We start from the raw sequence: 26548 nt of genomic DNA on the forward strand, positions 1-26548 counted from the left end.
TTGTAGTGCTTCAGATAACACAGAATAAACTTTGCTAAAAAATTACAAAATGTAAAAGTTCATTGCTCCAAAGTTGGGAAATGGGAACAGAAAAGCTGGTTGTGCTGCCGTTAGTTTGCTTGCCCATACAGTCTTTTCTTGCCTCCTCCACTTTCTCGTCTGATCTGCCACAAAAAGAGATCAAACGGGGTGAATCAAACAAGTCAAAATTCAGAAGGTTGGGGTTTTTCAGCCACAACATCAATTCTGCTGGATTGCAGCATCACTCTGTACATTTAGGTTGTACATTAACGTTGCCATCCTTGTATGGTAAAAAGCTATAGAATAATATTTTTAAACACAGTTAAGTTAATGTGACATTTTGGATCTTCTGCATTTCTGAAATTTAGCGATTCTAATCATGCAGCATCAAAGCTAAAAAACAAAGACACAGGTTGCAGTACAAAGGAAAGGTGCAATACTGTAACCTGCCAGAGCATCTGAACTTATTTTTCTGTGCTTTCAGAAATACTTGCAAGAGCAACCCGTGACGTCCTCAGAACGGTGTAGACAGCAGAGCAGCAGCGCTGCCCTTTCCCACTGCGATAGCCCCTTGAAAAAGCAGCAGTCTGGTTTCAGACATATGTTCACTAACCTCTGAACACCACTGCGAAAGGAAACTAGAGTATATTTAAGGACCATTTTGCTTCTCTAGGAAATGCACAGTGAGGAACGGCACAGCTGGAAAGCAGTGCTAACATTAGAAGGATGACAGATTTTAAGTGACAGGAAGAAACAGGAGAGAAAAGGGCAGGGGAGAGGTTTGGTGTTCATAAAAGCAGGGGAATATATGGGTCTGAGTATGGGCAAGGAAAACGTCATGGACTTAGGTGACACAGGCATCATTAGAGAAAAGTCTGAAAAAGAGCATGGCTCAAAAAGAATCCAGTCCATGCTGGGCACATCCATCCACTCGCATGTTTTTGGTTTCATCTTTTCATCTGCTGGCAGTAACCAAAGTTGACTCGGGCTATTGGAGCAAAATTCAAGTCTATTAAATGAAAGTGGGTATCCCCAGTTTTTCGCAAAAATATGGACTGACTTGATAAAACAGCTGAGTTTAGTTGAAATTACAGGGGGAAAAGTAGACAAATTGAAATTCGGACTGGAGCACAAGAGCCAAGAGCAACTTTATATAATGTGTTTGAGAGATGTAATGCCCTGAAGTACTAACAAATGCAATTTTACATCTCATCCTGAGTCTTACAGATTTTTTTCTGGAAATGTCCTAAAAATCTCAACCTTGATGTTCAAACTCACAATTATTTTGAGCAAACCTATTTCCCTGGTGAGTTGCCCTCTTTTCTTCTGCAGTAAATTTCTTCTCCTTGACTCCCAGTTCTGCACAAAGTCATTTATTAGAGAGATTGCATTTTTTTTCCCTTCTGGAAAGTGTCAGTTTCTGAACAAGATCAAATAATCTCCTGCGCTTCAGTATTGACTAATTTTAATTATTAAAACCTTTCTCCCAGGAAAAACTCTTCATGCTGTTTGCTAAGAAACTAGCAATTTTTAATAGAATTCAGGAACTTCTTTTCTTGAGGAGAGCAGAGAACACTGGAGACAGAATTCTGGCTTTAAACTGGGGCTCACAGTTCAATGACATTTTTTTGAAAAGTAGGAAGAACAAGGTTTTTACCTTTTTTCTATCTACGTGTCTCCCTTTAAACTTGCAATAATGGGCTTTGCAAAGGCTAGAGTAATAGTAGCACACTATTTGTTATGTGGTAAAATGTAATTATACATATTCAAATGAATTATAAAGCTAAACACATACTTTGCATATATACTACTCTTATTAAAATCAGAAATCAGTCTTCTATTAGATATCATTTTAGTGATATGCAGTCCCCATTGCTGAAATTTTATATGGGATCCTTTCCTCACAAGAGCCTAGCAAATTGGTATTGTTAAAGTGTCAATGAAATAAACAATAGGTACATTTGTATTATAATTTCTCACATTTAAGTTCTCAGGTTTTCGCATCATTGACAAATAATTAGATGTTTTAGCAAGGTAATAGGATGATTACAGTGTTGCTCCATAACTCAAAACTAAAGACAGCACTACCTGCATTTAAAGTATAATGCAACTTTGCCTCCAGACAGTACAAACCAGCCTGTCTTACCACAGCAACAAATTGTTTACTGCAGTGTATCAAATACGTGCTTAATGATGTAAGCTTGACCAAGTAATATAGTAATATAGAGAGTCAACATCATATTCAATTAGATGTCTACTTGGGTTGAAGAGTGCTGAACGTTACAGTTCAGAGAGTTGGATTTTTATCTGCTGTAATTTTCAGCTCCATTTCATCTGTGCACTAGGAGAAAGGTTCTCTTTCACTGCGCAAGAGCCATACCACAGGATAATGTACATAACAAAGAAATTAAATAAAGGAAGAGGTGGCAGGCACAACATTAGGACTAACTGAAGAAACTACAGCTGGTCGAATTTGTGAATAGTAATTTCATGGGAGAAAAAGAATTAAAAACCCACAAGAGACACTGCTTGTATTTAATGATCTCTTCTTGCACATCTAACAAAGAGCAATACCATTCCAGTCACTGTGCACCAACATTCATAAATATTTGCATGATTTTATGAGATTGGCATGAATACAGAGCTAGCCACAGTATTTGCCACTGCCCAGCAGGCCAGTCACACTGTTGAGCACGCAGCTCCCTAACTACATGGGGAAAGCAGGACCCCCCATTCGCTCTTTAGAAGAACCACCTTCCCAGGGGTGTTCCGGCAGGTGGAGGTGGCTGCTGTCAGGGATGGGAGAGGCGCACGCACCACCCGCCGCCCTTTGCTTCCCCTCCTGACTTCTGATCAGCACCGCCGCTCAAGGAAATAGTGCTGCGATGAGGCAAGTTGAAAGCCGGGTGTTGCAGAGCTGCAGCTGTACCTTTCACAATCCCTCACTTCGTTCAGACGTTAGTCCCTCATGGAAGTGACACTACAGATCCTCATTCAGTTGGTATTTCAGGGGTCTATAGCTCTTCCAGTGGGAACTGGAAGCAGCAAGAAATAAATAGTGTGTGGTATTTGCATGGCAGTCACAAACGTTTTGGAAGGCCAGGCCCTTTGTCAGCGAGAATAAGGAGCTGCATTCACAGCCTGACTGAGGCCAGGCTTTCTGCCAGCAGAAAAGTTTACTACACGGACAAAATGGATTTCAAAGACTTTTAATTGGATCATTACCCAAATTCACCTCTTCTAAGTGCAGAAAGTCCAACAGACTACAGATTTCTTCAGGAGTTCAGCATTTTGGAGCACTCCCTGGTTTTCTTTCATTAAGGGAAAATTACCCGTTTGGCATTTCAGGTATTTCCATGCCAGTATTTTCAGCATTTTAGCTACGTAAATTAACCTACAAATGAATACAGACTGTGTTTTCTAATGAGAAAAAAAGCTTTGACCTCTCTTGTGCAATGTAGAAAGCCTGCTGATACGAATTGCAAGTGCAACTTTACTGCTGCCTATTTCACCACCACCACGTCCAAGAGGCAAACTTTGAGTACAAAGGGCCTCTGGCCTCATCTGTGTTTTAAAGACAAACCCATGAAACACTTGTGTTGCTGATCTGAACTGCTGCTGCTACACTCGCCACCCTTTCCAGTCAAGAGCTGAAGTACCAGTTAAAAGATTCCAGATTCATAACAAGCCAGATTATACCATGAACAGTCACACACAGGATCCCAAAGCACTCTCTGCACAGAAACCTCCATTCCACAGACCTCAGATCCCATTAGGCAGATCTGCTTTTAAGGTTAGAGACGATGCACTATGGCTTCACCTTCTCTTCATTCATCCCTCGGTCCAATTCCTAACTGAAGTGCTGTTCACTTTTGTACAACAAGGCTGTCTGCATAACTGATTTTCTTCGCCCTTTTGTCCATTTAATATTCACACCTCAAACAGCCCACAGAGACATGGCAGCTACCATGTTTCTGTTGGGAGCTGCAATTGGTTTCCATTTCACTGACCTTCACTTATTACCTTTAAAAACTCGTGAATAAGTGCAATTTTGGGGCATATTCACAAAGGTGACTCTCAGCTTTACTTCTTAATATTTAGGTGTTATTTTCAGATGGTTTGTTGTTTCTAAGCCTTCGTGTTACACAGCGAAGACAAACCATGAAGTAGAGGTCATTGGTGTTTTGCTATTCTGGGCAACAATTACCAATGAGTTAGGAAAAGGTTGCTACTGTCCTGAAATATACAACTAGAAAGTTTCCAAAACAAATGAAAGAGGAGCGATTCTTTTCTGCCTACATGAAGCTGAGACATTTATTTGTTGTGAATGTAGGGAAGCAGCTTTGAGGGATGATGTAAGACAGGAAATGGCAGAAAATACCTTTAACAAAGAAAACCACTATTAGATTCTTGAAGTTCAACCAACCACGGTATAATTAAGGCTACTGGAAAGGCTTCTGTGATCATCATCTTCTGTTTGTTTGTAAATGGCCCTAATCTGCAGTTGAACTGCTCTTAACATGTGGCAATTTTCAGTGCCCTTTACAAGGTACCCAGAAGAATGTGTTCTTATGATAAACAAATGCTGGTGTGTGTACTTTCATGCCCTTTTAATTTATGCTGTACTGCATTTGTTGAGTAATGTTTGCCAATATCCTACTTTCTTTCACAAAATCTGCAGATAGAGCTTAAAGGCTTACTTTATAAAAGATAACGGGCTTAGTTATGACTTCTAAGTGTCAGTTATCTTTCCTACTGAGTATAATGTCACTCACTTCACTTAGAAACAAGATAATTTTACAGTTGTCTGCCTTAAGCTGTACTATCTCATAGTCTTAGATAATTCATGTCCTCTTGTTTTGTCTGTGCTCATTATTTCTCAACTTCAAACTTACCTTTTAAACTACAAACGTGAAACTGTCTCTCATGCAATTTACATAAACAACAAGAGACAGTTGTACATCCCTTAGCTTTAAAAAAAGCTCCCAGGATAATCTTAAACAACAAAAAAACCCAAAACAAAACAAAAAACCCCTTATTTTCTCCTGTCAGGGTAGATCTGTGCCTTCTTTCCTCTCAATCTCTGACTCTGCACCTTAAACAGGAAATCCTGGTGTGAATTTTCTTCAAATAATTTCTAAAAATTTGACTGTAATATATCATCTCATCTATCACAGCATTAATATCCTAAAGGATCTTCAATAATTCAATAAAACATTCATTCCAGAAATGCTTTTGGCTATTTTGAGTCCAGCTGGGTTTCCTCAAACTTTGCTGCGTTTGAGCCCTCAACTTACATTCAAATATTTATTGCTACGATCACTAGCAAGTTTACCCATTTTAAATTCCTTTCCTCTTTTATCAGGGTTTAAATGTTTCCCTGTTATCACTCTTTAAGGTGCTGGAAAATCCAAGTGTCCCACAGTCTCCTGACAAAACTATTTGTGTTCTGAGCTTCTTTTTGCACCTTTTATGGGTGATGTGTCACAAATTGGCGTGGATCGATAACCCAAATTGAACTTCGTAACGTGACATCCATTATCTAGGTGCTTTCCACAACACCATTAATGTTATATCTGAGCATCTCACAACATTGTTACTGGAGAAGTACAGCTCTTCCCACGGCAGAGATGGCGAGCTGGGCGGAAACAGCAGGAAGATTTGCTTAAGAACAGAGAAGGAGCTGAACATAATTTTCTTAAGTCATAGATGAGCAACCCAATCACTAAAGGGGAAGGAGACTCCAGAGTAAAAAATGCATCAATAAAACATTCAGCAAGATCACATGAGACCCTGTGTGTTTTCACATTTAACTTTTAACGGATATACTACTAATATTTTGCAATTCCATTAGTTTAAAACAGAAAGTCTCATCTCACCAAGTGCGCATGTCCATCCTCCATACTTACGTGCCACTTTCCTTCCCCAAAGGGCAAGCAGCCATCTCCCTTTCTTCCCCTCCTCCCTGCAAGAGCAGCCAAGTTTCACAGATCCTGTGCTGAGTTCTTCTCCCATCCTACACCTGCCAGCAGGGAGTGGGGAAGGAGAGGTCACCAAGCCATGCACCATGGCAGGAGCCATAACGACAGACTGGATGTGGATGCCTGTGCCAGGCTGAGCTCAGGCAACAGAAGACCAGAGCACCCGGGAAGGCAGGCAGGAGCTGCTGCCCAAACGGGCTGGTCAAGGGCTCCCACGAGCCCCAGACGGACCACACCAATAGCTTCTTAAAATACATCCTCGACGTTATCCCATGCTTTCCTCATATACACGCCTTATTGTAATTTTAAGAATATGAAATCCCATGTGTCTTTTTTGCCACGGGAAAATTATATTCTTAATTTAACAATATATTTCTATACTCAAGAGAGCAGGTAAAACTGATAATTGCCTTTTTTCTACTTCTGGTTTGAAACACTGACATTAACCTTTTCTTTGCTTGCCAGTTAACTTTGGGTATGTTAAGCTTGACTGTTTTTTCCCTACTAGATTATAAAATGAGGACAAAAGGGATAAGGCCCAGATCAACCACTAGATTTTCACTAGCCCAAATTCTATTAACTTTTTTGCTCATTCTTTTATTCATCAGTCTGTGATATTTCTCTGTCTGCTCTTACCCATCATGCCCACCCTTTGAACAGAAGCGTAGCTACAGATGGTACTTTGGCAAGGTGGAGCGAGAGCTGTAGTGGCGTCACGTGTTGTTAGAGAAGGCTTCAACTGTTAATGCATCCCTGCCACACCGCTGGGTGACCTTGCACGTGTCCTTTTGATTCAACGTCTCAGGGTAACACAGTGAACAACAAAAATAGCGTCCATCACTACTTCACCACACTTTTGACTTGCAGGAACCATTTTCTGCTGCTTTCTGGACTAGTTGCTAAAGAAATAGAAAATTCTCCCAGAAATTCAGAGCACCATTATATAACTGAATCTCCCAAATGGAGCGTTTATACTGAATTCATCATCATGGTGTCTGAGCATCTGTTGTATTTAAAATGAGAAAACAATTTAAATGTAGTGTTTAGTCAGAAAATCCTGCACGAATCCAGAAATGATGATAGGCTCATCTAATAGCCCGTTTTCCTACATTACCCCTATTCTCTCTTAAGATGTAACTTTCGTAGATGATGGATTGGGTCAGTGCCAAATTACAGCTTGCAGTAAAATTTTGCATCAGCCAAGACATAATCAACATTAAACATTTGAGTCTAAGACTTCATTTTGATCCTCACACAAAGTGAATTGCAGAACAGTGTCATTTATTTATGTTTATCCAGCTCTTGCTCATCTGCTAACAACGAATGACAAGAGCAGTTGACGGGCAGGTCAGCCAGAAATACCCCGCGTTTAGAGTAATCGGCAGCGCAAGGCTTCAGCAATGACTGCCCTGTCAAAAATGCTCCTCAAGTCACACAGCAACCAGCATCACAGACACATCTATGTACCTCTGGGGCTCAATTTGGATTTTTCCTTCATTGTGTTTCCTGCTATCTGGAAGAGAGTACAAGCAATTGTGACACTGGCAACAGTTTTGGCAGCATTTGGATGGCAGGAATCCATCACCTTTCGGATTTATTTATTCAGGCTATCACTTACTTAATTTTTTGGTGTTAGCACAAAGGTGAAACGTCCCAATAACAAATTCTGAGACATGCACAGCCAATCTAACCTCTTAAGCTAGTAATTTGTACTTTTTACTGTAGTCCTGTGGATGCTTAAAAGAAACATAGAGTTTTAAATACTGTCTAAAATACCCTTTTTTCCTACTAGCAAATGAATTAAAGTAAGACTTACAAAATATTAGAGAGAAATAGTTTAAAATCTTCTACACTTCATCCAGGTCATATTTTTCATATTTTCTAGCTGCAATGGTTGCACATAACCAAGGATAAATGTTTTGCTTCGTTAATAGCCTCATCAGTGTAAGATAGAAGGTCAGCAGCCAAAATGGCTCTCCTGCTTCAGATCCGATTCTCACCGATCTCTTCTCAAAGCACTGCTAAACACCCAGCTAGAGTATCTTAGAACAGATGCCCCAGAAAGCTGAAGACTCTCTCGCACCTTTCATTCATATGTCAGCATCTAGAGATAACTACTTTAAACCTAAAGTGGGCGACGATACTTTTTTAGTCATAATATATGCTGAAAATAACACAGAGTGTTAACTGCTTACTGGGGAAGCCTGGATAAAACTCACTCTTGAACACCATTTGTTGAATAGAGCTATTGCGAGTTAGTTCTCGTTACCAACTGGTCTAATTAACTGTTAGAGACCATTTGCAGTTGAAGTGCTAATTCCTAGCATATCATTATTTCTAGTACAGAAGATTTTGCAGCCAAGTATAGTTAACCCTTGACTGTGTTTCCACTTTACTGCATGATGCATTTGTGCATTTCTCTGCACGTGCTTTTATACAGCTGGCTGCTCAGAAGCAGGAGAAAACTGAGTTCCTTCCTTGCATTCTTAGTCTTTTAAGTAAAAAAGAATTATAATATTTTTTATTTATCAAGGATACAACTGCTGGCATATTGCTATAGATGTGGATGACAAGCCTTTCTATTAAATCAGTATTGTATAGGCATTTATTTTAAATCACAAAATAACTGACAAAAGCAGTAAAAAAAACCCCAAACCAACACAAACGACATTTGTCAGCAACAGCCTAAGGAACCTCAGTTTTAGTAGAGAGAATCTCTCAAATAGAGTTAGGGATATACAATTATTTCAAACAAATGGTTTTTGCATTTCTCCTTCTTTATATTAAACTAAGTTAATCTTTATAACTAATTTTAATCTTAAAACCACAGTAGTTGCTAAAATGCTTAGTAAACGGCTGGAAGTATAGGTGGTCGCATAAAATTTATTTTACCAATTTACCAACAACATAAGACTACCTCCCTGCTGGGGACTTATACATAAAAAATAACTGCCAAGTAGATCTATGGATTAATTAATAAGTATGTGGGTAATACCACCTTGGCAGATCCTAACATTGCATGGTAGAGTACCCTGTGCATGACAAAAAGATGGGTTTGGTTTTCAAAGACAATTACTGTGAATCACAATTTCTATTTTCTTAAACAGCATTCTTCTGAGCCTGCTAACAGCCCAGTTCTCCAGCTGCTAGTTTGAATCGGCTCACTGAAAGCAAAAAAAGGACTGAGACCTGGACCAGAGAGTTAAAGTTCTTACCCCACTTGAATTGTAATGACTTGTGCCTTGAGCAGGCCAGGAGTATCCACCAAGATGTGACAACTAAATACGTACAATCTTAGTGCATTCTTCTCACATATGGGTGACTGTGTGTGTGGACAAACAGGTTTTCATCGTTATAAGAATTCAGGAAAAGACAACATTAACATCCAGCTCCAAATCCCAACCAATTATGAAAAAACTGCAGTTAACTTTTTTTTCTTCCTTGAATAGTCCATGTGATATTTAGGCCTATTATTAAGTGACACACCATAAAAATCCTTCATCACTTGCCAAAGATAGGAAAATTTCCACTGTATCGCTGCCAGGTGTCAGTCCAACAAAACAAGACAAATCAGGACCACGGGTTCTGAGGAGCCCGAGGCATCTTCTCACAGGTGATGCTATACCTTTCCATGAAGCAGGAGATACGTTTAATTTAATTTAAAAGAAATCTAAAAATATTTTTGTCAGCCACACAAATTGCACATCCTAGAACCAGGGGACATTTAAAAAAAAAATCATTTCTTTCACAAGGTGAGAACCTCAGATCTAAAACCTGTTCAGATCCACAAAATTAATACTGTAAGTAACTCTTAGATGATATGACATTACTGCTCTTTCCAAAGGGTTTTACAAGACCTGTAAGAGCAACTATATTTTAACACTGGAATATCAACTGTTGTTATTAATAGGTTTTAACTCATTAAAATGATTTTCCTCACTGGACACCTGCCACGCAGAAATTACATTTCTTTCGCTGTTTTTATTAAACTCTGGATAAACAAAAATGTATGATTTTTTTACCTTAATGAGATCTTATCCACTTTTTACAAGGACTCTGAATCAAAACAAACATTTAACTTGTCTTCTGGAGCAATTTCGTTTGCTTTTGTTCCCTGCTGTGCTAGAAACATGCTTTGTGCTTGCTCTCAATCAGGTATCCCAACAGTTTATCAGGTAGCACAGCATAATACAAATATTATAGTTACAGATTAGCTGTTCCTTGCTGCCATTCACTTCAAGGTTTAGATCCCTTGCCATTTACAAATCAAAATGCTTATGCACTCAACTGTAACACTTCCAAGTCAGAATAATGGGTATTCCATTACTCCCCAGGAGGACTACGGAAACATTTGTGGGTAAAATACTGCGATAACCAGTTTCGTATTTCTCCATGTCTCACTGCAGCAGAGTATTTCACATTGGTCTAACAGTTATAAAAGGGTTACACACAGACACCAGATCAGACCTCTGTCACAGAAGGTCTTTGTCCAAGTTAAAAAATTGCTAAAAGATTGCTGAAAAGAGTCCCTGGAATATTTGGCACCCACAACCATCAACGCAGCAAACTGCCTCCTTTTGCTTGGCCAAAGAGCCTTGGTCAAATGCCACACAGAAAATATCCTGCTGTTTGCTCTGACCAAAGATGCACATTTCACCTGGGTGAAGGATCAAGAAAAGCAGCAAAACACATTGCAGAGGAAAAACAGTACAAACAATACGACTACAATGCTGAACTTCATCAAAGCATGGGTTATTACCATTATAAACACACACGCAAATGTGTTGGGAAAGGGAATTAGATGTTTTCCCCGTAGTGGCCAAAACATGAGCCATAATATCAGCCTATCTATATTATTTTGCCCCAAAGCACATGCTACCAGGCTGAAGAGAGCGTGCTCTGAGTAGATTACCCCGAACGTGCTGTTGTCAGCTCCCGCTGACATTCCCAACAGCCTCAGGTGTCTAAAAAGTGCTATGTCTGCTCCTCGTCCAACGCACATTCTGGGGTGATGGAACAGGGGCACGTTCTGGATTTTCATGGGCTAAAAGAGAGTAATTAATCTTAATTCCTTTCTTCTCCCTGAAAAATAGAACTTCTATAGCTTGAGGAAAACAAAGAGCGATCAGTTGTTCTGTGGCAAATTAATCTTAAAGGGGGAATCTTCCAAAGAAAATCAATAGCTTATAACAAGATTCTGTATTGTGTTTGAGCCCTGAAACGCAAACTAGAAGCAAAAGGTACTTTCAGCATTTCAGGTTTGCTCTTGTTGTGCTTTGTTGTTAATATAATGTCATCATTTGAAAAAGTGAGATTTTCACATAGAAGCAATTTTAGTTATGTATGGCTTCACCTTCATGGAAGACTCTACTAATATTTAATACAGACTTTAAGATTACAGGTATTTCAGGGAACTTTAAAGAAATTATTCTCGAAAGAAGGAATTTAATAGGGACTTTATTTTTTTATCCTGCATGTAATATTCTTTATCTAAGACATCTTTATTCATTTGTACCTTTCTAAATTAGTCTGTTCCCTATGAGAAACTTTGAAAAATATGTCTCCTTACATGGTCAATCTTTTTTAAAAAAAAAGAAAAACCTAATGAATTTAACCATGGTGCCATGGAAACAACTTTAAAATTAAATTGGGTGCAGGGAGGAAGGATACAACTCTAACACAGAGAAAGTGACAGGTTTCATAAGAAAAAAAAGTCTGTCTTCATTCAGCAGTGGGATCTTTGAGAAACAATAACACATAGCAAGGCAGGGGGATCTTTTTAAACTATAGCAAAGCGAGATTTCTCAAGCACGCTCTCCAGAAAGGTTCATTACCAAACTGAGATATGATAAGGAGAAGCAGCATGGGGCAGAGGCATACAAACCTGCAGGAATGGGAAACTTGAAATGAAAACCGCTAGAAGCGCTGGTAAAGAATGCCAAAGTTTTTAGACATGTAAAGACAGCACAATATGGGGCACAGATCATTTACAGATCAGCAAAGGAAATAACTATTCTAATTTCTAATGAATTCAAGTACATTAACTCATTCCCACAGATAACCTTTTGACTGCCTGCAGTCTGGGTGTAAGTTTTTCACCGAGTGAATTGTGTCTCTTTCTGACATCAAGAGAGGTCTCCAGCAGAGACGGGACACTGTGATGTGCTGAGGCCCACATCGCTCATCGCACTACAAAGTGTTACACAAGGCTAGAACTGCACTGGACAGTAGGGTCCTTCCAGTGAGTCTGGGACAAATATTCTACACGTGGTCATAGATAACATCAGGAGTTTTATTACCATAAGTCCCATCAGTAGAAATGAGAGTTCAACATTGACTCAGAGCCTCCATGGAGAATTTGGTCCTTACTTTTACCCATTCCTGCACTAGACATTTTGGTTTGTTAGATTAATTTAGTTTATATAATTCATTGTTTTTCTGGGATTTTGTACAGAAGGAATTCTAGTCTAAAGCGGATTTCATCACTTATTTCCTTGATAACTCAAAAGTTAGTTTGGCTGACAGAGTGAATAATTGTACATAAAAATATGTTACTAAGCCTAAAAATTTCAGTGACTGCACAGTCGCCAGAACCTTGATGTTATCAAAGTTCAGTAGTACCCAAAGTGATGACTAATAAGCCTAGAACCTCTATGTGCTGTAGAGTAAATGCTCTCATTAATTCTTTACAAGACCTTTAGAAAACATACTGCATTCATCCCGCTACCTAGCTGTCAGAATTTAGTAGATGACTTCATTGGCTACTTTGACATTTTTACTTTTTAGTTCAAGTTTGGTTTGTTTGTTTGCCTTAAAAAATACCTACCCTGCAAATTGCAAAAAGGTCAACCAATACTTCCCAATCCAGACAGGAAAAAAGTAACTGAAATTAACACATTGTAGCAGTAATTTTGACCCTTACCTAATTTTTTTTGGTCTGTGAACCGTTAGCTGTAACTAGTAAAGCTACGTGCCAAAGATCTTCTAATGTTACTAATGCAAATATTCTCTTTCAGAATTTCCACTACTCCTTTTTACATCAATGTCCAAGCACTGAAACAGCATCACTAAGGGATTTGGGGGGTGGGGGGGCGCGGGGACAGGAATGGAGGACAATGCTTGGTGAATTTTTATATTAGGAAAGCTCATAAGATCTGATTCTGAATTATTTGAATACATTTGTGCAGTGAGGGCAGAGTGTAGGAAATGCAACTGTCTGAACACTTGCAGAGTTGGGAGGCATCGTTTATTTCTCAATTTATCATAGACTGAGATAATAATGGTATGGGTTACACATATATTGGGATGCTGTTATAATTCAGATCACTACCAGTACCCGTGTTGGTGGACATACATTTCTGGACGGCAAAGCAGCGCTTTGTCTTTGTAACTTGATTGTGCACAGCAGATTCCGTAGGGAGGCCATTCTTGCAGAGAAATCCTTGCAATTGTGTGTCACTGACGAAGCCCCAGACATTGCATGCATCCAGAAGACAGAGTCACCAATGCAGGCACTAAACCCCATTTCAGTGGTTTTGAGGTGGGTGGGTTTTTTTTTCCTCATTATAAACACAGAAAGCACACTATGATGAAATTGCTTTACTGGCACTATTAGTCTTTGGCCATTTGTACAGTTAAAAAGACTGCCAGGCATAGATCAACTTAGTACTGGTCTTGTTCACAGTATGCAAGTCCAGAAATGTCAGGGGACAGCCTTTAGATTTATGCTAACACATGGAAGGCACACCAGATTTTTAAATACAAACATCAGGCTGCTGCAATTCTGAAAAGGCCAGAACAACGACCTTACTTTTTTAGTTGACATCTGAAAATTAAGATAGATATCTTTAGGCTAAATAAAGTTAACTAGCCTTTGAAATTCTTAAAAGTACTTAACCGCCTCACAAGTTCATTGGGGTTGTTCATCTTTTTTTAAAAAGTGAGGCTAAAAATTGCAATATAAATGGTAACAGTGTCCAGTGATCCCAGACAAATCAAATGCCATTGTTCTGGGTAAGACATTTACATGTGCAGGGAAAGAGATGAACTGCGCCTTCACAATTTAAAAGTTCCATCAAATCATAAAACTAAAAAGCAGAAGGAAAGCTGTAGGAGCTAAGGAGAACCTGGTTAACAATAATACGGTAAGTGCCTAACTGTAGGAGCTTCTGTAACAGAGTTTGTAAAATCTGGGGCCAATGAATATTAGTATTTTGAATTCTGTGAGTGCCAGTTTAAACAGTTCCAAACCCATATCCCATATGTTTCTTCAAATATTTCAACCCCTGACTCCTCTGTGTTTGGCTCGCGGCTGAAAAGTACAGATTACTTGATGCCCATGGCAAATGCTGTTGCAACAGGGAAATGATGTCAACCCCTGCAATGCAATTCATAACTTGATGTGGGTAAATTCACTTACTGGCAATTTAAAAGAAAACATGCTGGTGCTGTGCCAGTGGGAGCCAGATGGTGACTGAAATTATTAAAATCATGCATGCCACAAACGTCTGAAAAAAATGCACTGTTATAAAATATCCTAAGCGTAGATGGGATCCTAATACAAACCAATTGGTGCATAGAGAGTATTTGCAAACAGTGTATTGTACGATTTGCTACTGTTTAATTGTAACATTTCCCTTCCCTCTTTTCTAGGTTCAACTAATCCATTATAACCATGAGCTGTACACAAACGTCACAGAAGCTGCAAAGAGTCCTAATGGTTTGGTGGTAGTTTCCATATTTATGAAAGTAAGTATTCACTATTATCAATACCTAATATATAGACAATGGACTTCTTTTCCCATGAGCTATAAATCTAGGAATTAGACTATATCATTATACTATAGCAATGCCTGGAGGCTCTGATCTGGAATCCAGAGACAGCATCATCCCAGGAACCGAACACACAATCTCTACTCCAAAGCACTTACAATGTAATGTAAGGAAAATGAAAAGGTATGGGGAGGAGGGGGGAGAGGAATCCTTGCATCATAAACATCACTCATAAGACTTTAGTGACTGTGACAAAAGTTGCTAATCTTGCAGATTTGATAATTCTTCATGAAATGTTATTCATTCAATTAAAAGTAAATCTCTCCCAGTAGGTTGAGGCCCTGGGAAAGAGGGCATGTTTGCTCTTTGGAGACATGCTGATGTTTCAAAGTCAGCACAATAAGTTTTTCTCACAATATAATTTAAAACATCTTAAACTATTAAAACCAAAAGAACATTGGAAGTGTAACTCTTAATATATTCCATTTCACAGAGCTAGAAAGACATGAGTATTTTGTCATCTTTCGGTCTCCATCCTGATGCATAGTTAGGTCTATACATTACAGTGATCTAGCACTGAACTCAAGACTTAATAGTTTACTCAAACCTCCCTAATTACATTGAAGAAACCTTTCACTCATTTTATGTGAAGAATGCATTTCCCAAAAAAAATGTTGTTCATATTCTGCCATTTTTTAATCTCTGTTTCATCAGTCTAAAAGAGCATATATATTTGAATAAGTGCTTCACACCAAAATATATAGCTTTCATCATCAGACCTTACGTATTGGATATCTATTAATTCCCTTTAGTACTCTCTAATCCCATTTCATAAGGCGAAGTTCCTGACAAAGCATTAACCTTAGAGTTAAAAATATGCTTTTCACAGAGTATGTTGAATAATTAGATATGAAAATTGCCCTTTTATACAGGTCTAATAATTAAGAAAGATATTTGGGTTACCTTTTTTCATCCAAAATGTATTGTATTACGACCAACGATCTTACTTGAATTAGCGCAAAAGGATAAAATTGAAGCAAGCCTTCCAACTGCCCAGCATTCCAATTTTGTCTAAGTAACGCATCACTCGTACTCGCTGAGTTGCACACTTGTTATAACGAGCAACAAAATTTAGTATCTGCCTCACCATATTTTTCTCTAGGCCTCTCTCACTGGCATGAAAAGATGTGTTCCATTTTAAATGTCCAAAGCACTTAGAAAAACTTCTAAGTGGAGAAGTAACCATCTGAATTTCCACCAAACAGAAAATTTCCACCCCAAAGAAAAAACACAACAAAGCAACAATGCCTCTATGCCCTCTATCATTTTTCCTATAAGTCCTCTTCGGGATGCTTATGTTAATGCAGACTGAATGTTTTCTGTGTACATAGACGTGTATGTATATATGTATACATAATTGTGAGTTCATGGGGGTGAAATGTAAGCATTTCATACCTGTATGTAAAACAAAGGGAAGACAGATTTTATTTACAATCTAAATAGTCTGCTGCAACAAAAGTGTACTTTTCAATAAATAGAAAAATAATGGAATACTGTATGAAAATCCTGCCTAATTACATTAACCACCTGCAAACCCCATCAAAGCTGTTGGAGAAGAAACTCGTACTCACGCTTTTATTCGGGCACTAATTTCTATTCATCCTGTTATCCCATCCCTGGGTTTTTTTAAATTTCTTTTTAGATACCAACTTTCTAACAAGTTCTATTAGAAAAATATCCAAGTAATTATTTCCTTTTCCCACAACAATGAAAAAAAGGCAGAAACAATTTGGAGGAGTGGCAGGAGAAAGAGAAGGAGGGAGAGAGAAGGAGAGAGAGAGGGAGAGACAGAGAGTGTGTGTGTGGGCGCACACCTACGTGGAACAGCTACATTTCCAGAAAGGAAACATTTGTGAGAAGATTTTGACGTTGTACACTTTCTCTTCTGTAGGTATCTGAATCATCAAATCCGTTTCTAAATCGTATGCTTAACAGAGACACCATAACAAGAATAACATATAAAAGTAAGTTGGTTTTTTTTTTTATTTACTATGGCTAACAGTTGTATGATTTTAGTATCAAATAATGTATTTAGCAATCCACTGAAAAAAAAAAAGCACTTCATTATGGGCAAAAATTACGAAGTTTGCATTGCCAGCAACTCTGCATGATAAACTTGGGAACCTGAGAAATCTAGTAAGGTCATCACTTCTTCAAATGAATTTTGAACTTCAAAGTCTATTTTATGTTTGAACAAGCAATAAATTAATGAAATTATACTTAAATACATGTGCTGTGTTCACACAGAATACTCAGGAGAAACTGCCTACTGTTAGCAATAAAAGTAACGTGCACAGCAGCCTGGATTGTATCAGATCAAGTTATGTCAAGATCTGCATCATTAACTGTGGATTTAGTATTCATTAATACCTTATTTTTGTACAGAAAAGTTATGCCATTTCTATTCAACTATTGCTGTACTTAATGGATGTAAAAAGAGGTCATTAACATAGCATGTGTATTTGCTGTATTCAAATTTGGAAAGCCTTTAATTGATAATGCTCAATAATTCCACGTTAGCGTATTGAACTTGTGGAAAACTGGAGCTTAAATGTCAGTGAAAATTAGGCTACTTTAGAGAAAGTCATGAAAAATACATATATCTCAATGGAACAAATTAAACCTCTTCTCCTGAAAACCTTATTCTCTTTGTCAAATATTCACTTGAATTCCAAGCAACCATTGAGTTAATAAAACAAATTAAACGATACCAGAGTTTAAATTCCAGAAAGTACACATCAAACTGAAAAAATAGGAAAAGTATTGTAAAACTCAGCCTCCATTTGTTATTCTGTAAACAACGACTTACAATTTTTTTATAAACTTCATCAATTTTTCTTTTGATTATGAAAGCTGGGAGAGAGTTGTTCACACTAACGGGAATGAGACTGGTTTTCAGGACTCCAGGATTTGGTTCACAATTCTGATAGCATTTGTCTCAGTTTACCTTTCTGTAAATTAAATATATTGTACTATATACTCTACAACAACTTTGCATCTGAAGCTCCAGAGATCTCAAATACCCATTTAACTTCAACAGAAATCACTGAACTTGAGGTTTATGATGGAAAGGCTTGGAGAGGTTTCTCTACACGTCACTAAACTACAGTCTCATTTCTTTCCATGGAATCCATCTTCTCGCCCTCCCTGCAAAGCCAGGATCGTAAAAAGAAAAAGTGTAGATTTGCGATCAGTATGAAACGAAAACACAGAATTTAACCACTAATTCCTGAACAAGAGAGCACTAGAAAGACTTCAAGTCTTGCCACCCCATACAGAATTTGAAGAATGGAGCCAATCCAACCCCATTCTGAAATAGATAGTTCCTTGTCCTCTCCTAGAACACGCACCTTTCTTCCCACTGATGTTTCTCTAATTTTACCTTACAGTTAACAAATTTTCTTACATCTTTGGTCCAAATAAGAGGCCTCTATTATGATAAAACTCTATTCTCCATGATACCTGTAGAAAGGAAAGTGACAGAGGATTCCCCTCAGAACATTTTTTCCAGATTGTTCTATCAGTACGAAACATCAGTATGAAAGCAGGAGATCAGCCCAGTTTGTAAACTGCCTGTCTTGATTCCTTGCAAAAACAGCAACACCGTTCTGTAAGAGCTTCCTGCCTACCAGTGCTGCTGCAGCATCCTGGAGATCGGCCATTATCATTAAGGCTGTACGTGCTTTTTCAGGCTCTTTCACTCCCAAATTACATATTCCTGGCTGCTGTCTGGGGACCAGCCAGAAGATCTCTGGCTGCACCACTGAGGAAGCTGCTTTTCCCCACGTACACACACACAGACCTGTCAGGTCTCGCACACTGAATGAGAGAAGACTCCTGCCTCATTTTTCCCATCACAGCAGCTCTATCTCATGCATTTACATGAGTGTCACAGCCTTTTTTGCGCTCCTTGGCCCCACATGCTACAATGGCTGGCCAGCAGAGCAAAGACTGGACAACTTGTGGTGGCTGAGAGCAGAGGAGAGGCCATGACTAAGCATATGCGGGTCCACAGGGGCAGGAAGGCACCTGCAGCATCTCTCCCTTGTTGCATCTTTCGGCATGCAACCATCGCCCCCACCAGGAAGCAAGCATACCCTCCCAATACAAAATACTTCCTTTGTGCACCGCAGGTATAAGTGGGCACCCCTCTTCTCTGGAGCTGGCAGCAGCCTACAACCTTTCATCGGTTGTTTTGCCTCTTTAGAAGGAAAATGCAATTCCAATCACACATAATTTGCGTTTACTAAATGAAATTTCGCATGAAGATGAACACATAACATAGGCTGCAGAATCATGATTAACAGACCTGCTTTAATTGTTAACCACCGTTATCACTAACAAGTTCATGTGTTAAAATGAAATCCTTGGCAGATACAATGCATATAATATTCTGCAGGGCACTGGGTTACTTACTGTAGTAACAAGTATTGACTGGGAATTTTTTAGTGTAAATTGGGAATGTGAAAGTGTTATTGAAAGTAATTTTGCAGTTGTCTTGTGTGATGGATTATAGCATCATTGCTGAAAACTAATTTTACCTCTTACGTTACGAGGATTTCTATTCTGCCTTTAGCCGCTGGAGTTTTTTAGCTTGTGCTTTAGGGGTCCACTCCTGAAGTCAATACTCAGCAGGCTGCTGACAAAATGACCAGTCCCAGTGTGCTCCATAGGAGTCTGGAGCGAATGAGAAGTGGAGCATAGGTTCCGAGTCAGGACAGTTAGTAAAATAACTAAAGTACTTTTTTCTTTTTTTTTTTTTTAAAGAACAGCAACAAAATTAAGAGCTATCTATGCTGCTGCATGAAATTTCCATGAGCAAAACGCGTTAAAAGGAGAATTTCTACTCTTAGATATTAACGGCTACAGTGAAGTAAAGTGGACCCCATGGAATTTTTAAGCAGATTTTAAATGCTTATTTTATTCCGTTATCACAGCCCAAAGAATCTACTGTGAACTAGTTGAAACAAATGTTCTTTCAAACAGGCTTTAGTCAGAAGCTATGTGAATACCTCTAAAGAAAAACTGCTTTCATATTGCTCTTTAAGTACGACATTTCAGGGGATAAGTTAGCTTTCTTTCAGAACAGTTATGCTACATTAGCTTTTACTCAGTGTTTGCTTAACATTGGAAAGTAGTAACATTTTAGATCCCCAAAATTCCATATGAAAATTTAGGCTTGCCATTCCTCACCAAGATACTGCCCCATTTTCAGCAGGGCAGAAGAGCTGTAAAATTCTGAATTTCCTCAAATGGAATCTTTAACTTTATAGATAGGGTGCAAGTGAATAAAATGTTCCGATTATTAAGAGATTATCCTGAAAATGCTCAATCTTAAAGATTTCTGGAAATAAGAGACTTAGTTTCTCAAGGTTCATGTTTCGGTTTGCTCTCTGAAGGACTGAGCTCTTGCAGCTCCTGTCCCAAGCAGTAAAAGCTCAGCAGTCTCCAACCAGGCCGCAGGGACTGACCGCAGGTGCTCAAAATGGGCCTCTGTCAGCCTGGGTCAAAGGGACTTGTGAAGGCTGGTAAATGGAGAAACTCTGTTTCAGGATTAAAAAACTGAGGATGTCTACATTCCTGACCCTGTAAATCTAATCTAGTTAGAGCTGCACCTGCCCTTTTCAAATTATCATGATATGAACTTCAAAATCAAATGGACCTTCCTTCGTTCAGTAAATAATATATTCCTTGTAAGTAGTATTGTTTTGAAGAGAACATACATAGAATTTGCTGTGAAAGCAGACCTTACACGCCCGTTACAAACCTGGGGATAAAAGAGGATTTCCATTATTTGCTAAGAAAATTGTCAGAGTCAATGCCTTTATGTAAATGAATATGAAATCTAATCCGTATAGAGAAAAGTTCATGAGTTCAGAAACCACCCTAAGGCACAAGCAGATCAAGATAAACAGAACATGTGCTGTAGATAGGAACGATGCTGAGAATCTAGTAAAGGCTGATGGGTTTATTAAAGGAAGTTTATTACTGGCAAGAGATCACACGTGGTGACTTTGACCTACACTGAACTACCTATTTTGAACTACATACTTACAATAAACATCAGACAAGACATTAAAGTGTTACATCGAGTACTAGTGCAAACCCACCAGTTCTGTTTCAGTTCCAGAATGGGAAACTTTTATCAAGATGTGGAGAAAGGGAAACAGCAGAGCTGTTCATGGGAAAAATGTTGATAACCAAATGCTTATTCTGTAATCTTTTCTCAGGGCATTCTCGTGGAGTCATCTGACTTCCCATGGGAATAGAACCCATATACAGGCAGGAATAAATACTGCTTTTACTTGGCCAAACTCTTTTATTTATTTTTTTCATTCACCCCTATCTTCCCCTTTTCCTCAATGATATTTTCCTCCACTTTCCCATTAATCACAACTGATGGATTTTGACACTTAGCATAATTCACTGTCTCTCCTTAAACATATCCCAAGTGAAGACAGAGGCAATGAACTAGGTTTGGAGCCACTTCACTGCTGGGTGCTGGTGCGGGAGATGGCCACATATTTTGTAGGTCCTCAGTATGCAAACAAGATAACCTAAGCAGTTGATCGAAGCTCAGAAAGGCTAAGGAGAACATCTCTCCTGATTTTGAGAGCACTGGCATACGTCGGGCTTACCTGAATGAGTAGGAGAACCATGCCCCACACTGCTCTCCCACTCTTACATGCCACATTCCACCACCGGAGCATTATTATATTCTGAGAATGACTAAACACTGTAAATCCACAGACAAAAGTTAAAAGCCCATATCAAAGTAATGAATTACTTTCTCTATTAAAGCAGTGTGAGGCAACTCCAAAACCCCCATGATTACCTGAACTAATACCAGCAGTAAATCTGTTTCTGTATCTTCCATTTGACAGGTAGTCCTATTGCTAATAATCTGTGCACTGCTCCGAATACAAATTAGTCAACTAGAACGTGGCACACACAAAATACATATATACGTATCATCAATATCCCTCATCTGTATTAATCTTTAGTTAGCTTTCCATCTCGTAGCAAATATTTCAGCATATTCTACCTTGTTTAAATCATTTTAGCCCAGCCAAAGTCAGTATGGATGAGACAAAGCAGATTTGGTCCTTAGAGTTTGACTGACTCCATGCCATTCGGAGCTAACACACCGCTCCCCATGGTTCATAAATAATGAACAGGATGTTCATGCGGGAAAGGGAGAAATATGCGATGACTCATTGAAAACAGGCACTGGGCTTGAAAAGATGCATTCATTCTCTTCTCGTGTAATTCTGGCAAAATTACCGCTGCGCTGCAAATAATGTTTTAATGAATAGGACACAGGTGTAGTCAGTCATCTCTAGCTGTTAAAGTTTGACAGTGTTTTGACTCTAAGAATATAGCAACAGTTTTGCACTTTTGTCTGGAAAATTTTGGATTTAAAAAGACTGCGTATCCCAGGCCATGGGCCAGTGAAGGCTGAGCATGTTAAAAAAGGTGACAGTCAGACACCTACAAGACGCAACCAGTATTTTCCCCTCTACTTGAGGATCTAGCTACACGGTATGGCAACTACCCTGGCTCGAGCTGCAAGAGCATGGCAGAAAGACATATTTCTGACAAACCTGAAAGGGCCTGCCAAGATTATAACAAACACATTTAAAATATGAAATAACTGTAGGGCACTGGTCAACATGGTATAAGTGTTACACTCTCACCTCAACACTTTAACTGATGCTGTAGCCACTAATATTGCTACCCCAGAAGCCTGTAGCGTGTTGACTGCACTATATCAAAAATAATAAAAAAAAGTCAGATTTGCTTTGCCTGTGTTGTTTGATTTTCTGTTGCCCAAGACAGTAGTCTGCAGTCCTTGTTTTTTCCATTAGATAGTATGAGACAAGCATTTTGCTCATCTAAGTTTTGTCCTTCAGCTATAAGATGTTAAATTCAAGTTAAATTACTCTCCTCTTTTTTTTAGTTCTTATATGCTTCCTTGATCGCTTATATTTCTGTCCTTGGTTCCATTTAAAAATCTTTTCCCAATGGCAAGGAACTGTTTATCAGCTTTAAAAAAAGAAAAACACACAAAAAAAAGCCATACACAAACCCAAAACCCATTTAAACTTACAGTGAATGGTACATGAAACACATCAGAGAATCCAACAGAAATGCCTAAATTATTGACATTGACCTAAAAGACGCACTTTCAGCATTTTTCTTTAGTCTGAGCAGTATCTTCTATTTTATTTATGCTATCTTCTTTGCCAGTTCATCTTGTATATTGAAAGTGGAAACACGCTTAAATATGCAGGTTTCAGTGCCAGTGTTTCAGCACCCACTCTGTAAATGAACCATATTGAACACACTACATGCAAGTGAAAGCATGCAAAGAAATTTCACAACATTATGGCTCGTAACCAGCCCGGCTTTCTCCTAGATACACAGTGTCAGTAGTGTATAACAAGTGAAGTGTGTATATCCCTGAGTATTTTCTATTAAGGAACTCCTACAGCCTAAGATTTGGCAGGAAAATCTGAGCTCCAGTTTTGACAGCACTGCCAAAAATATTGTAGGGCCAGCATTACACAAGGGAAATAGTGCACGTAGTACAGAAAAGGCTGAGGAACTTTGATGAATTTTGAAAGATATAACCATCTCTCATTATATTTTGGTACATATGCAGAGACTGAATTCTGTTGCAGAGGGATACCTCATTAATTCCCAGGGAGGCTTACAATAAAAGCAGGGACCCTAGTAAGCTGCTTTCCGGACGTACTTTTCCACCCCGATTTTAGCATTCTGAGTGAGCTTGCACTGCATCCACCCCCACTGTGCACACGAAAGGCCAGCAGGCTTCATTGAGCAGCTTCATTATCATGCATTAACCTTAACTTCCTCCTGTGGTAGAAGGGCAGTTAAGTTTTAACACTCTTGGCGTTCCCAAGGCTTTGTTGAGCAAAAATTGTTAATCACTCCAAAATACGGTAAGTCAACATTTTCCAAAGACTGCTGCATCTAAATCAATAACTGCAACTTCAAAAATCTTTTACCTCCCGTTATTAAACGTGATTCGGGGTTTCACTGTGAATGCTTGTGCTAAACTCACAGAAGGCGTGCACGGGCATCTAAGAGCAGAACTCAATCCAAGAAGGTTTAGTGAATTCATGTTACTTGTTCTTGTCCAAACTGCTGGAGCATTGAGAGATGTATGTTCATTATACTTCGTATTTCAGTAAAACTGATGATGTTCTGGAATAAGGATTGTACATACAAAGGGTGGGATATTTTTACATGGGTTTTTTTGTGAAGCTATTGTTTTATCTTAATTGTTTTCCTTCTTTATTCTCTAGATGATGCATACTTACTACAGGGGCTTAATATTGAGGAACTTTATCCAGAGACGTCTAGTTTCATTACGTATGATGGGTCAATGACAATTCCACCCTGCTATGAAACAGCAAGCTGGATAATAATGAACAAACCTGTCTACATAACAAGGATGCAGGTAAAAATAATTAAAAAATTACTCGATCTAGTATCTGTACAAAAGAATATTTTAAACATATGTATTTGTAGCTTTACATACAAAATTAGATTCAACCTTTTGCTGTAGGGATCTCTGCCTGCAATTTATACCATTTGCAAAAGCATTTAAGAGTTTTTTGCTAAATTAAAAATATTAACTATTTAGAGCTCCCTAATTATCTATACGGACACACACATACTTTGAGGTGGGCCCTGCTTGCAGTGAGGGTTTGAACCAAACGGTTTCCAGTGGTCTCTTCCAAACTAAATTATTCTATGATTCTGTGAATAGATATATGGGGATTCTAAAACAAGTATAGCAGTGTTGTACAAAAATAACTGAGATATAACATAGTATAACATAGGCCATTCTTGGGTCAGAAAGAAACGGACAAATCGTGAGCGACACTTGTGGCCATTTAAATACATCTGGATAGCACGTTAGTGTGACAGAGATCCAATATACTGGGCCTTCTTGAAAATAGAGCAGCAAGTGCCTTCTGATATAGAATAAGATGACAGGATAGATATTGCAAGTATCTTCAGAAAAATCAGATTGGCAAACTGAAGCCCCTATTAGAAAGAAGTATGATAAATTATGCAAAAGAAAACACAATTAAATTAATTTCATAGTAAAATTATGCTGTTGAGGAAAGACTCCAGTGGAAAAAATCGAAAAGACTACATTTCTGTATGACTCACTCACAATCCAAGGCCTAACATCAGAAAACAACAAATTTAACACCAATTGCAGCCTTCTCCAGAGCTTCCATCAGCAAGTTGCCTACAGAGCTGTGAGCTGAACTAAAACCTATTCTCTCGCGTACTAGAATCCCAAAGGAATACTTGAACCACCATCTGCCTGTCCCAAGCACGCAGCAGACGCAATCTGGCCTGAGAAATGAAACGAGGAATGATAAAACAACCCTAAATATTACTTTGGGATTTAAAATCATATTAACATTGTAAATAAGATGACTTTAAAAAGCCTGAGAGATGTTTTATCTTTGTGATATTCCTTCTGTCCAATTTTATCTAGATGCAGCCAAAGCACTTTGTTTCTTTTCTAAATGGGTAATTTGGGAGAACGACACAGCTGAGCACAGGCGAGCATGCTGTACATTCTGAACTTTCCAAGCAGGGGACCCAAACGTTTTCCTACAAGCAATGTTTTTACTTACAACGTTAACGTACAAAACAAAGATTAGAATATTCCTTGAGTCTATGCTAGTACCTATGGGTTATAATTTCACGATACTTACTCCTCGTTATGCTTTACTGGTTAGTTACATCCTCCATTATTAGTGCTGCAAATTGATTTCATGGAATACTTACTAATGACATTGTGTACTCAGACTGATAAAGGAATGCACGGCTCAAGTTTTCCCTGAAAGCTGTTAAAGATTTTTACTACGTAAAACCAGCTACTGAATTTCCCCATTTAAACATTAAAAGTCACAACCAAACCTCTTAAATTGTACTCTGACACGGAAAACATTTTTTTCATGATTTTAAACCAAAATATTTTAAAGGCTTCTGATTTACAAATTGCAGGGTTCCTTTCCTCTCTCACCAGTTTCCTACACAAAGTTTGAAAGGTTTTGGTTGACTTGAACCAATTAACATGCTTTTAGCACAGTTGCACAGTCATTATAAGAACCATTCCTGTCTGCTTGTAGTTTGCATCCAACCACTGCTGGGCACACTGAAAATCCTGGATGAAACAGTAATTCCCTCTGCTGATCCGTAAAAACAGCTCAAAAGCAGACAAGAGTCTACCATAAGAACACTTTAGACGCAGCACAGACAATATCAAGACAGACCTGACAATGGAGAAAGGATTTCACTTTTTAACATCATTAGTCTCATGACTTCAGCAGCATGACTGTCAGTTATCCTTTCCGTCCTGACTGGCCATACCTGGTTCTTGAGTACCATCATCCAAAACTGCGTCTTCTCAACTGGAAGCTACACTAATAGCTACAAAACTTAGGAAATTAGCTCATGTCATTCATCAGGTTCATTTTCTCTGCACCAGCTGCTGCTAGCTGGTACTCTGGATTCCATTTGTTTCCTGAGCAGCCAAGGACACCTCAACACCATTTTCACTTACTCCACACAAAACTAGTTACTTTCGTTTAAAATGGGGCTCAGAAACAGAGGACCACGGAAGGAACGGTTTTACCTCGCATTAACTCTTTCAACCC

The 26548-nt window shown here is 38.6% G+C and overlaps 1 protein-coding gene across 4 annotated transcripts in view; it reads left to right on the forward strand.

Moving 5' to 3' along the window:
* CA10 (carbonic anhydrase 10) overlaps positions 1–26548 on the forward strand; it is a 202079-nt gene that overhangs the window by 173144 nt on the left and 2387 nt on the right. For all 4 annotated transcript variants that reach the window (XM_063352306.1, XM_063352303.1, XM_063352305.1 and 1 more), the window contains 3 exons: positions 14655–14750; positions 16726–16798; positions 24167–24321. In XM_063352306.1, coding sequence (XP_063208376.1) covers positions 14655–14750; positions 16726–16798; positions 24167–24321 — 324 coding nt within the window. The remainder of the gene's footprint in view (positions 1–14654; positions 14751–16725; positions 16799–24166; positions 24322–26548) is intronic.

The sequence above is a fragment of the Chroicocephalus ridibundus genome, chromosome 14, assembly GCF_963924245.1.
Source record: "Chroicocephalus ridibundus chromosome 14, bChrRid1.1, whole genome shotgun sequence".
NCBI lineage: Eukaryota > Metazoa > Chordata > Aves > Charadriiformes > Laridae > Chroicocephalus > Chroicocephalus ridibundus.